The 13,949-nt window shown below is 34.3% G+C and overlaps 2 protein-coding genes across 2 annotated transcripts in view; one reads left to right on the plus strand and one right to left on the minus strand.

Annotated features, from left to right (window-relative positions):
* The first annotated feature begins 3,727 nt into the window (after positions 1–3,727).
* On the plus strand, positions 3,728–11,875 carry LOC132162492 (protein trichome birefringence-like 35). Its single transcript, XM_059572729.1, has 11 exons — positions 3,728–4,077; positions 4,202–4,373; positions 5,131–5,327; positions 5,883–6,044; positions 6,778–7,116; positions 8,803–9,017; positions 9,185–9,464; positions 9,693–9,864; positions 10,348–10,544; positions 10,636–10,788; positions 11,269–11,875. Exons 1-11 carry the CDS (start codon positions 3,743–3,745, stop codon positions 11,597–11,599), a joined length of 2,553 nt encoding a protein of 850 aa, XP_059428712.1. The 5' UTR covers positions 3,728–3,742; the 3' UTR covers positions 11,600–11,875.
* A 1,129-nt stretch (positions 11,876–13,004) lies between these two features.
* LOC132192053 (protein BREAST CANCER SUSCEPTIBILITY 2 homolog B) overlaps positions 13,005–13,949 on the minus strand; it is a 7,650-nt gene continuing 6,705 nt past the window's right edge. The window contains exons 18-20 of the mRNA XM_059607243.1: positions 13,736–13,903; positions 13,553–13,639; positions 13,005–13,447 (exon numbers count right to left, since the gene is read on the minus strand). Coding sequence (XP_059463226.1) covers positions 13,583–13,639; positions 13,736–13,903 — 225 coding nt within the window. The 3' untranslated portion in view covers positions 13,005–13,447; positions 13,553–13,582. The remainder of the gene's footprint in view (positions 13,448–13,552; positions 13,640–13,735; positions 13,904–13,949) is intronic.

Consider the following 13,949-nt stretch of genomic DNA (forward strand, 5'->3'; position numbering starts at 1 on the left):
TGCTTCCTGTTTACGGTATTTTCAACTAACCATCATTCTTACCAATACTTATCATTGCGGCAGCTGATCCCGCCGCCCCGTTACCGTTAATAAATATGCCAGATTTTTTTTTTTTTTTTTTTTTAATTATCAAACTCACTTGTCAAAGTAGGTTTCCAACAGTGTATCTGGTCCAATTCTGATATTGAAATTGTAATTTCTTAAATTATGTGAATTTAGGCTTTTTTTTTTTTTTTTTTTTTTTTTTTTTGAAAAAATGTTACATGTTATCGCTGATAATTTAGTATATATTTTTATTAGGATCTTGCACTTTATGTCGTAGAAAAGTTTTGAGTCAAAAATTATATTCTTTTAGTTTACTAAAGAATAAGAGTCTCTTCAAAAGTGAAGAAAAAGCTTTTGAAATTTTTTTATTTTTTATTTTGTCTCGATAATATATTACATTTTTAATATGTAGCATTTTTCAATTTGTTCGATGCAAGTAACCACCCTGACTTCACATAATTTGAGTTTGAATTAAAAGGGAAAATTACAGTTTACCCCCTCAAAGTTGACAGTGTTTTTCAATTCGAACACTAAAGTTTCAATTTTTGCAATCCACCCCCCAAAGTTTCAATTTTTTGCAATTTGACCAATTTTATCCAAAACTTTCTATATTGCCCATAATTTTTATTTATTTTTTTTATTTTTTATAAAAAAAATTCAGGGGTCATCTGGTCATTTTTGCACCCTCAAATTTGTTTTCGTTTTCATAAAAAATAAAAATCAGGGGCAATATGGAAATTTTGGGATGATATTGGTCGAGTTGAAAAAAATTGAAACTTTGTGGGGGTGGATTGTAAAAATTGAAACTTTGATGTTCAAATTGAATAACGTTCTCAACTTTGGAGGGTAAACTGTAATTTTTCCGAATTAAAATTATTTGAAACCAAAAAAAAAAAAAAAAAATCTGACTCGGAATTGAAAACCTCAAACCGGCTTTTGATTGTTAAGACACAATATCCGGTCCGCGATAAATGCTGAACCGGGAGCATAAGGGAAAAAAAGATGAATATATATATATATATATATATATATTTGTTCTTTGATTAAAATGATAGGAAATTTAATGCCTTTTTCTCAATACATTATGGTTATTTTATTGCCGCAATAAACGAATATGATATAGTAAATTAACCCACTGCAGGAGAGGCGAAGGCAGTTTTCAATTGACCTTGTCTACCAAATATGAAACATATATCATCTTGGAAGAGACTCTCACTGTACGTACAATATATAAGATATTGCACGGGATGAAATAGCTCTAATTTGGGTCGTTCACATTAAATGAATGGTTTATAACACAACAACCCGTAGAAGAAAAAGAAGGGCCGGTGGCTTGCCTTGAGTTGAGGAGACTCATTTGGGCCAAACAATTAGGCCCAAACCATGGATCTCAATGAGCTAAATGAATCAGCCATCAAGGGTTCAAAGGACAAAGGAGGACGCATCATAGGGGATAATTGTTATACCACATTTAGGGATGGATCTAGAACTTTTAGTTTGGGGTGACATTTAAAAAAAAAATTTGGGGGTAGGGCAAAAATCAAATTTTAAGGGTCTATTTTATAAAAAAAAAAAAATATTTTTAGGGACCATCTTATGGCTTGGGGGGACCAGTACCCTAAGCCTTAATTGGTTCCGCTCCTGACCACATCATCTCAATTGTCCTGATGTTTCCCGTAAAGAATTAGACAACACCCTTGACCTTTCAACATATATGTACGTAGCATTAAACAACGTCTAATAACGGTTGTAGGGGGCAATAAATTCAATGCCAGGACTATAAGTTACTAACGAAAGACGCCTGACATAGGACATGTCTATTAGTAGGCGACACCTAGCTAGATCCATATAGGGGAAACAAATATTCCGCATAAGTAAGATAAAACAACCACTCCAACCTCTTTATTACTCTAGTGCTATTACATTCTCCTTTTCACCAGAGAAAAATCCTTACAAACTTAAGCATTGAAGGTATCCTCACTGACCCTCATGGCAAGTCTTCGAGCTAACTTTGCATTTTTCTCTTCCAGGCATTGATCTAAGGTTGGTTGTGCACTCAATTGCATTTGTGAATATGAGGCCAACCTTACCGGGGTGATTCAGCCACCCCTTACCTAATTTTTGGGATGGCCGAACCATCATTTTTCTTATCATAAGAATGATTAGACCACTCTTAAGTTAACTATTAAAGGTGGCCGAATAACTACTTTTAGCCACTAGAGTAGCGGTATTTGCTTTATTACATAGAATTTGAACTATTAGAGCTTGACCCAATTTTAAGTGGGGTTCGTTTTTGTTAGACACAGTAATGAAGCTGAGGAAACAAGAAGACATGGGATTGAAGGACACTAGCATATATATTCACAAGCAATCGGGCTAGCTAATGCCATCATGTATATATAAACTGTAAGTATATATGGGTTTAGGGTTCAAATCCATGACCGTTACCGTTAGAGGGTTTGCACTTGAGTTTTGGGAGTTCCTTTACTCCAACGAACATGGATGTGGAGATGTCAACAACTCAACCTAATCCCAATAGATCGAACAGCTCAGGTTTAACAAGGCGTTAGAAAAATTAAATCGAAAGGGACAGCTTTGGTTATGGCCTAAGTTACCCATATACCACTTCGCATTGACTTCCGTGAATACATTATTATAATATGAATCTGATATATATATAGTAAATGACGTTGATATTAGGCCGCGTCAATTAGGGGTGGCAATTTGTATTTATGTGTCAAGTTTGAATTTGTTTGAGGTATTAGTATAAATAAGACTATACAGGTTGATTTTAACCGATTTATTTAATTAATCAAGCGTCTTAACCCAAATTTATTAATTTCATGTTGGATTTGTATCGGGTTCATGATATAAAAGAAACAAAAGAAATAAGTGAATATATTGGCTGATATATCGATTTATCAGCCTATATCAATGATATAAAAAATATTGGGAAAATATTAGTGTAAATGACGTTGATATTAGGGATGTCAATTAGGGGTGGTAATTTGTATTTATGGGTTAATTAAGTTTGAGTTTGGTTGAGTTATTAGTATATATAAGATTATACAGGGCAATCTTAACCAATTTATTTAATTAAACGAGTTAGACTTATTATCCCTAATTTATTAATTTTATGTTGGATTCGTATCAGGTTCATGAGTTAGGTAAAAAATCAACACACACATACATACTTGAGCCTAAAGATCAATCAAGTTTGACTCCTATTAAAATTAAGTTTAACTCCCCATTCATGATTTGGCCAGCGATAAATTCTAGTTTGGGTCGAGATAGGATATATACTATCAGAAAAATTGGTAAAATAAAAAGAATTAAAGGAAACAAAAGAAAGAATTGCTGATATATCAATTTATCAGCACATATAAATAATTTTTTTTTTTTAAAAAAAAGGGAAAATAGTAGAAGATCGATCATGAATAGACAACGAGATATGGGTCTCTCCCTTTTATCCATAGTATGTCGACCGTACCCTTTTGTCTGCTGGATATAGTGTTATTTTTGTCAATGTGCGTGCAATTTAAACTAACTATTGCTTTCATCAAACTACCCAAAGCTGCAATTCCACTACTCCTACTTCATGACAAATGATTCTTCACCTACCGCTGGAAACTTCATAAAGGAGAAAGCATACGGAATCCCCACACAAGGAGATCAAGGAGAAGTTGATTGATCATTAATGGCGAAGAAAACCCAAATGGTCATTGGAACATGGGGTATCAGAAGCAGCTTCCATTCCCTTATCGGCCTCCTCCTCACCGTCCTAATCATCGCCGCCGTTTATCTTACCCAAGACAGAGGACGGCCATCGGAAGACAGAACCTGCGGCGGCGATTCACTGTCACACTGCAATTTGTTTTCGGGCAAGTGGGTGTTTGATAACCAAACATACCCTCTATACAAAGAGAACCAGTGCACTTTCATGTCTGATCAGTTGGCCTGTGGGAGGTTTGGGAGAAAAGACTTGAGCTATCAGAACTGGAGGTGGCAACCTCACCAATGCAACCTTCCTAGGTATATCTATACATACATACATACAACAAATGGTGATGATGATGATGATGATATGTTTAAGGTTGTGTTTTGTCTGTGTTTTTGAGCTATTCGTGGGCGTTTTTGTTGTATGTTAATAAGCTAGGTTCAACGCCACAGCGCTGCTGGAGAGGCTGAAGAGCAAGAGGCTTATGTTTGTTGGGGATTCTCTGAATAGGGGCCAGTGGGTGTCGATGGTTTGCCTGCTTGATTCATGGATCCCTCCAAAGCTTAAATCAATGAGCAGCAATGGCTCATTAATCACCTTTAAGGCCATTGTGAGTATTAATTAATATATATAATTTCCTTAAATATATAAAGTTGAAGACTTGCAATTGCATGCACGTATATATAAGGCTCTGACTCTGGGCAAGTACTTTTGCCAAAACACAGCCTCTCTGGGCGTGCGCAGTACTTCCTTAATTAATTGTTGGGCAAATAATAAGACATCGTAGTGACCATTGTCTTCTTATCCAGCAATTCGAAAGACTAACAATTAAGACTTCAAAGACGGAACCACCCCTAGCCTTCAGGGTTTTTGGCCTCACTAAAATTTAAATAATGTTACTCTATTTTTAAAATTGTAAATATTTTTATGAAATAGACCTCTCAAAATTTATCTTTAAGCCTAATTTTATTTTATTTTTTTTAAAAAAAATTTGTCCCCCCCTCTCCTAAAATTCTAATTGTAGGCCCCATATTAGCTATCTTGTCTTCGCTCGATTCAGATAGCAAATGAATGAAAATCCAGATCCAATTAACATACCCAAAAAAGAAAATTACTATTATTAGTGAAGGACAAAATTTTCTTCTAAATTGGATTTAAAGAAATTTTTTTTAACTCAATTTATTTAAACTAACATATATCCTTCGAGAATGTAATTCTTATATGCATTTTTAATAAAATTATTAGAGTACATAATGCTTATGTTACATTAAGGAACAACTAGTTCCATATATAATTGCCAAACTTGTTGCTTTTCAAAGTGTTGTAAATTATAGTAGAGAAGCTAATAGCTAGCTAATCTGATGAAGGAATACAATGCATCAATTGAGTTCTACTGGGCTCCGTTGCTGGTGGAATCGAACTCCGACGATCCAGTGACCCACCGGTTACCAGAACGGATTGTGAGAGTGAAGGCAATTGAGAAGCATGCTAGGCATTGGACCGACGCCGACATACTCATCTTTGATTCCTATCTCTGGTGGAGAAGACCCAAAATGAATGTTTTGTGAGTAAAATACATTACAAACCCCCAACAACTCCATCACCATTTATACAAACCTGCGATTTAAAAACAAGATTTTAAAAACGCAGTTAAGCGTTTGCTAAAATCGTGCATGTTTTAAAACACACCTTCTTACCTGTGATTGGTAAAACGCAGATTTTTCTACAATTTAAAATCGCGATTATAAAAAACATTCTTAAATGATACTTTTTTTTTTTTTTTTTTTTTTTGCGATTTGATTTAAAACGACACTTAGTTTACAAAATCGCAGTGTCAAATGCACTCTTAGTAGAATAATGCTAAAAATTGTACTTTTTTAATTATCTCATTATTATTCCACCACACTAACGTTACAATGCTAATCAATTATTGTTTTAAACCAAAAAAAAAAAATCAAAAATCAAAAACTAATTGGCATTGTTACATCAATAGAGATAATGATTAATTTGGTAAAAGTGTGGATTATATTTATAGTTACATTTTTAGTATTGTCATTTGATTTGTTGCAACCACCGTTGACTTAAATATTAATCTAATTTTTGATATGGCAATGATTAGGTGGGGATCATTCGAAAGCCCTGATGATGCGATTTATAAAGATGTAGAGATGCTGCGGGTCTATGAGATGGCTCTGAGGACGTGGTCTGATTGGTTGGAAGTGCATGTTAATAGAACCAAGACCCAATTGTTTTTTGTTAGCATGTCACCAACTCATGAAAGGTATCTCCACTAATACAAAATTCCAAAATCATGCATTACTTTTTTCTCAACAAATTAATCATATATATTAGTAATGTAAATATATAGGATGGAACTAGAAATTTAACTTTAAGTGTGCTAGATTGTATTGCATTTTTTTTATTTTTTTTTTTATATAGGCTAAAGTACAAAAAAGACCTAAAATATTGTTTTTTAAACATTTTTTGAGGAGGGAGGCCATATTCCCAGTCAACACTCCTTGGTCCGTCACATATATATTATGCAAATGTTTTGGGTAGTACATATTTTCCTATAACTCTTGACAAACCCGTGTTGCAATTCACGTGATACTTATTAATTCACTCACTCAACAACTTAAATATTAATTATTTAGTGGTTGACGTGATAAGTATCTATGAACTGTCATGTTAATTTGTAAGAGACTTGCAGTAAAAAATACCGTATTTGCTAATGACTTTATTTTCTATTCTCAAGTCAAAGACATAAACTAATAACTCAAAATACAAAATGCTTGTTAAAACACAAAAACTGTTTTTGCCTTTATGTCGTTACATCATAACATTTTTTTCATACTAAAAACAAAACAAACACTCCCAAAACACATCCTTTGCAACATCACACATACTTTGCAACATCCCTAACACTTGTTCATGTTTTTTTCTAAGGAAAAAAGTTTTCAATATCAATGACAGTTAAAAACAAAATTTACCATGGAGATGGATGTATATTTCAGGGGTAAAGATTGGGGTGGTGGTGCAAATTGTTACGCAGAAACAGAGCCAGTTTCAAGAGAGGGGTACTGGGGAAGTGACTCGGATCCAAAAATGATGCGAGTGGTTGAAACCGTGCTTGATGAATTGAAAACAAGAGGAGTGAATGTACAGATGCTTAACATCACCCAGCTGTCTGAATACAGAAAAGAAGGCCACCCATCAATCTACAGGAAGCAATGGGATTCCCTAACAGAAGAGCAAATATCAGATCCCAGTAGTTATGCAGACTGTATACATTGGTGCCTCCCTGGAGTGCCCGATGTCTGGAATGAGTTCCTCTATGCTTACATTGTTCATAAATGACAAACTCCATTTGGAAATAAAATTCATCATCACATGTTTTCTATTTTTTTTGTTTTTTGTTTTTAATTTATTTATTAATTTATAGAGAGTAATGATACTCTTCACACTCATTTCACACCGGTTGACGTTACGTGTTTTAAGTGACTTTTCATGTCAGCCACTTAAAACATGTTATGTATAACTTTGTGAAATTGGTTTGAAGAGTAGTATTACTCGTAATTATAAGTTTTAATTAGCATTGTTAAATTTTCAATCAATCACAAATTAAGCTCAAGGGATTGAAAGGTATATACTAATACTACTTCTTAAGAAGAAAAAAAATCTAGGGACTTTTCATTTTTTTTTTTTTAAATAATAATGATTGTGTCATGTGACGAGTACTATTGGCACATGACGTGTCAAATGAGGACCATGTGACATTAATTGGTTGGTCTAACATGATATATCATAACTATCGTTAATACTTAGACAATTGAGTGACAAAGGAAACTATTTAAAACAAGAGGAAAACTTAAGAACTTAATTGTTGAAATTAAAAATTATAGACAGATTAAATCTATATTTGCTAGTTTTCTTTCTTTCTTTCTTTCCCTTTTTTTTTTTTTTTTTTTTTTTTGAATTACAACAGAGGAAGTGAGGGTATTTGCTAGTTCATTCCTGAATGTAGTACTATGTCTGAGCTTGAATTTGAGTTTGTTTATCAATCAAATCTTAAAGGGTGACTAAAGTTTAACTAGATTTTTAAATAAATAAACTATTCTAGCTTAATTCAAACTCGCTATGAAAATATGACAAATATCTGTTAGGATCCTCTCTATTTTACATTTTTAATAATATATTTATTGTCATATAATAAATATATTATCACTTCATTTAAAATTAGGTGCTAATTAACATGAAGACCGGTGAACTGGTGAAGTACATTTAGTCATATATGGAAAACTTGGACCCTATTTTTGTGGAAAAATTAATAATAATGGACTGCCTGTATATATGGTAAATTAATGAAACCTAACCATATTCTTTTGAACCTTAGAAAGCTATAATTCACTTGAATATGAAGTAGACCATACTGGAATTATTTCTAAATCCTATCTAGACCATAAATTAGAGCTGCGACCGACATCAAGAAAACTTTCATATGAATATATATGCTACATTACAGCTGTCACATTATGAGCGAGCAATCAGACAGCCCCAACAAAATCAATGATACAGCTAATCATGACAAGGCAACGATCATAATATTCTTTATCTACTACTACCCTATTATGATTCTATGAATAATTTTGTCAAATGCAATCAGAATTCATTGTATTTTTCAGATAATTCTCTTTTAGAGTTGATAAGATTGTATTATTTTTATTTTTAAACTAAATTATTTATACTTTATTATTAGATAATCACTCATTCACAAATCTTGTATGGGATTCTAAGAACTGTATGAATAACTACATCATCGATATTAAACATTTTGATTATAAAATATAAATGGGACAAACGAAGGGATCCTAAGGCAAGTCCAATGGTACGGGAAGCACCCAATCTTTGTCTTAACAAATTTGCATTAATACATGTAAAGTCTCAAGCTAGGTAACCCTCTTCTTCTTCTTTCAAATGCTTTAGTCAAAACCTCTGACGAGAGAGAGAGAGACAGAGAGAGACTCTCGGATTTGCTAAAGCAAGCAAATCCGTTGTTCTTTCATGATGCAGCGGTGGAACAGAAAGAAAACCCATTTTCCTTTGCTGGTGGTTCTCTTACTAGTCTTCATAGTTTTTACAGTCCTCTACAACGAAAGTAACATCCAGCGAATCCAAGAAAACCCGGACCATGTTCATCATCATCAAGAAGCTTCGGACAGATATGTTAAGCCAAATCGTTTAAACCCAGGTCAAGGTACGCGAGTTTATAGCGCTAGGGATCTGGGTCTACTTTACTCTGTTTTTTTTTTTTTTTGGTTTGCCTTTGAATTCTTGGATAAATTTCTTTACTTGGGTGTCTTGGAATCGTGCTTTTCCTTGGGTTTGGTTTGATGGGTCTTTGTTGGTTTTCTTGGATTGTAGAGGTTTTGGATAGATTCAGTAAGTGTAACTCCACAAGGGACTATAGTGGTCGGAGAATTGCATGGGTTGACCGTCCGGCGGTGAACAGTCAACGGAGAGTGGCTTCGCAGACCTGTGATGTGTTCTCGGGGAAATGGGTGTTTGATAATACTTCTCATCCGCTGTACAATGAGTCGGAGTGTCCGTACATGTCGGACCAATTGGCGTGTCACAAGCATGGGAGGTCTGATTTGGGGTACCAGTACTGGAGATGGCAACCCCACAACTGCAATTTGAAGAGGTGATTTTCTGTCGTTCCTTTGTTTCTGGTTTGTCGCTATGGGCATTGATTGATGCTAGTGTAATTTTAGAGCAAAATTAATACTTTTGAATTTCATAGAATCCGATGTTCTCAAAAAATGCTGTCTTGCAAATGTAGTGCAAAAAATGGTACATGGTTCATGTGAAGTTCCGATTTAATTGGTATTAATTGATTTTTCTTTTCTCTTTATTTGGGCTTGTTTTGTAGATGGAGTGTGACTGAAATGTGGGAGAAGTTGAGAGGGAAAAGGCTAATGTTTGTGGGGGATTCACTTAACAGAGGGCAATGGATATCAATGTTGTGTTTGTTACAGTCGGTGATTCCGGCAAACAAGAGAACCATTACGCCAAATGCCCCTCTTACAATTTTCAGAGCAGAGGTAAGCTAGGCCTTGCCCAGGTGGTTGGAGTAAATGTATGAGTCATTTGATTGTCTGTGTAACAAGGGGTAAAGAATGTGTCAGCAACTGCCCGTGAGGGTTAAGCTCAGATAGTTGACTCATTTGGCTAATACCACAAGATTGTCTAATCAAGTCCTCACTCAACCAATACACGACCGTTCTTGCAAGTGGGGTCATGTATCTGGGATTTACCCAACGGGATGCGTCACAAAGTGGCCTTACCTTGAAGGGGTTCCACGTCACTAACAAAAAAAAAAAGAACAGAATGTGCCTGCATATGTTTATAAAGTTCATTAGGGAACATTTTAAGTAGGTGATAACTTTTGATAACTAACAAGAGACATGAATTTGGGGGGGTTGAGTTGTGCTTGCTTAGGGTGGGGTAAGATTATGACTACCAAAAAGATATATTGAGAATTTCATATTGTTGTTCTTCATTGTTATATCTTGTGTCAATTGCAGGAATATAATGCAACTGTGGAATTTCTCTGGGCCCCATTACTTGTTGAATCTAATTCTGATGATCCCGTGAATCACAGATCGGATGAACGGATAATCCGTCCTGATTCAATCCTTAAGCATGCATCGCAGTGGGAGCATGCTGATATACTAGTTTTCAACACATACTTGTGGTGGCGACAAGGCCCAGTTAAGCTGTTGTAAGTATACTAATACCATCCTGGTTTCTGACTTGGAAAAATGACTAATTCAGGAAAAATATATTTATTGGCATCCTCGCATTTTTCGCAGATGGAGTACTGAAGAAAACGGGGTATGTGAAGAATTAGATGGGCTAGGAGCCATGGAAATGGCCATGGGGGCATGGGCAGACTGGGTGGCTTCTAAAGTTGATCCCCTCAAGAAGCGAGTCTTTTTTGTTACCATGTCCCCGACGCATCTCTGGTGAGTGCCAAAAGCCTTAATTTTCAATTTCCTTTCAGTTTAGGCACCAGTCGTGCAATCAATACCAAGTATTGGATTGTTTCTTCTGTCCACTATTACAACTTTAATTTAAGCTCATAAAAAGTTAAGAGGTAGTATGTTTTAGGAGTTTGTGTTTAGGAGCATTGATGCTCTATTGGTTATAAAATGTGTAGAAAAGAGAGCTCCGGTTGCTCTGCGGTCACAGTCTGTTCGACCTGGACTGCCAAAAACGAAAAGTTCAGGCTTTTCAAGGAAGATGGAAGGACCATTAGGGTTCGGGAGATGTTTTAGTACATAAACTTAGAATACTCTAAATCTGATCTAAGAAATTCTTTATTTTGAAAGAAAAGAAATTAAAATCATAGTTGGCCATTAAGCCAACAGGATTATGTCATTTGTCAATATCAACGTTTGCCTGTAATCAACTGAATAAATTTTGAAAAATTATATTGTGCTCAGGAGTAGAGAGTGGGAACGAGGAAGTGAAGGTAATTGCTATAATGAGAAAACCCCTATAGATTTGGAAGGCTACTGGGGAAGTGGTTCTGACTTGCCTACAATGAGCATGTTGGAGAAGGTCCTCAGTAGGTTAGGTTCAAAGGTTTCAGTTCTCAATATTACTCAACTCTCGGAGTATCGGAAAGACGGCCACCCTTCAATCTACCGCAAGTTTTGGGAGACACTGAGGCCGGAACAACTGTCGAACCCTGCGAGTTACTCTGATTGCATACATTGGTGCTTGCCTGGTGTACCTGATGTGTGGAATGAATTACTTTTTCATTTTTTGTAAAAACAAATGTATACTAGAAAGGTCTTCTTAGTTGGTTTGATATAGAGAATTAACAATGGAAGAGGGAAGTTTGAGTTTTGATCCTGCCAATGCATTGATGCTTCAATTCTTAAGGAAAGTGGTTGCTTGTAACAAGATACTCTGTTAATTTATTCAGTCCAAATATTAAAGATCAAGATTTGGGCTGTGTTAATTCTTTTGAGAGGGTGTTTTTTGTTTTTGTTTGAAAAAGTATTATGATGTGATATAAAAGTAAAAATAGTTTTGAGTATTTTATATTTTGGGTCATTAATGTTTTTATTTTGAAAACAGAAAACAAAAAGAAAATGAAAAAGCTCTAGGAAAAAAAGATGAACATTGCTCTTACCAATAACGAGAATGAAATTAACCCACCATCTGAATGCAGATTCATTGAATTAATCTTCGTTGGATGGATTAATTCTAGTGTGGATTAGATGATTTTAATCTTGTGACTCATTAAAATGTTATTTTTAATATAAGTTTGAAGGTGTTTATCAATTGAATCCAAGATTTAAGCAATAGTTAATAGGTGCATTTGATCAAACTTTTTATAATTTTCTTTTGCATTTTGGTTGGAAGTGTTCTAAAATGATCTAATGTAAAAGTAGTTTTAAGTATTTTGCATTTAAAGTTATTTGTTAATATTTTTATTTTTTATTTTTTTGCTAAAATTAAAAAACTTCTCTAGAAAAAATTGTCAAAAGAAGCCATTTACTTTTATTAGTTTTATGCGTATCCTTAGTCAAAATACATAGATTTAGATTTTCACGTGAAAGTAAATAATCTATAATGTCACACCCATGTTGCAGAAAAATATTTGAGGAAATTACTAATTTTATTATAGCCTCGAAAATTGATGTGACACCCATGTTAGCGGTGTATTAATTACTTAAAAAACCTGAAATTAATGTAACACCATTCATATACTCTGCTGTCAATTTATTGAAAACTCTTACAATTGAATTGATAAGAACCCTATTATTTTCTTTCAATCAAATTTATTAAATTAATATTTTTCTTTAAAGTTAATAGGATCAATCGAGTATATGATTCTCGGATAGAGATCCACAACAATTTTGTTGTCTAAATTGCTAGTAATTCAGACATCAATTTTATTTTCCGTCCATTTGTTGGCCAGATTGACCCTATAAGAATTCTCTTATATTTGTTGTCAAAATTACTAGCAATCTGAACAATAATTTGTTGGGAATCCAAATCCATAATTCTCACATGTTCTAAAGATATATATAAATTTAATAGATTAAGTTTGGAAGAAAATTTCCTTCAACCCAATTCAAATGAAAACTTTGTCCAAAATTAAAACACCATTTAGATCAAACAAACATTGTTACTTTATCATTATATTTACAGATTGGTCATTGACTCTTAGTAATTGTGAGAAAGTATCCCCATTACAGACTGAACATTAAACCTACCTCAGCCCTCCAGCAGTTTAGTATTCAGCCCTTCCACCCAGAAAGGTAAAAATAGCAAAATTGCTTACAGAATGTTTAACAAAATTGTATTAGTAACGGTAATAACTATACATGCTCAATCAACCAAAACCTCTAAAAAAATGGTAGTTGGCTCAAAACTGAAGAAGCTCATGCTACTGCATACATAGTGTCACATTTATAGATTCTTTCAACATTTGGCGATAAAGACATGCAAAAAGAAACTATAATCGAAGCTTCTTTCAACATCAATAGTTATAGAGTTCAAGCGCAAAGAAGAGGCAGACATTCTAACCAGGAACCAGATTGTGCCACCAAATGAAGCTTTTCAAGCATTCTGAATGATGGACTCGCCATATCCGTTGACTTTGCCCTGGAATTTGCACCAAGATGGAGAAATTTGAGATTAGAATAAATAGCATATAGGGGCTAGATATCCCCTCATCGATGTTAAATAAAACAAACAGGAGAGACTTACTCGTCAGTTTAGATCAGCTACATTTATAATCTAGCTTTTACAATCACCAATAATAAATAAAACTTTCTCCCTAAGCTTATCAATAGTCTGCAAAAAAAGTGAAACAAGTGCAAAAGTTTATTAAACAGTAGACAACATGCAACAAATGTTATCAATATGATATCAAAGTCACAAAATGCACACCAAGCTAGAGATCTGTGCCCATCTTTGAGCAAAGGCAGCTGCATTTTTGAGGTGAGCACAATGGGGAGGATCAGAATTCAGAAAGTAGATTGAATTCTCTGTAGCTTCTGCTACCCAAAGATGATTCAATTGGTCCTTCGCTCTCTTGATAAGATTACAGAAGCAAACCTGCAATGTGGAAACTACCACTGTCACTAACTGTAGGGTTTTTTAT

The sequence above is a fragment of the Corylus avellana genome, chromosome ca9, assembly GCF_901000735.1.
Source record: "Corylus avellana chromosome ca9, CavTom2PMs-1.0".
NCBI lineage: Eukaryota > Viridiplantae > Streptophyta > Magnoliopsida > Fagales > Betulaceae > Corylus > Corylus avellana.

Excerpts from the sequence above, each read along its gene's own strand:
- LOC132162492 (XM_059572729.1), top strand. The coding sequence starts at position 3,743 with ATGGCGAAGAAAACCCAAATGGTCATTGGAACATGGGGTATCAGAAGC. Across the intron at positions 4,078-4,201 it reads CACCAATGCAACCTTCCTAG|GTTCAACGCCACAGCGCTGC; the intron begins GTATATCTATAC and ends TTAATAAGCTAG. Across the intron at positions 9,865-10,347 it reads TTACAATTTTCAGAGCAGAG|GAATATAATGCAACTGTGGA; the intron begins GTAAGCTAGGCC and ends TGTCAATTGCAG.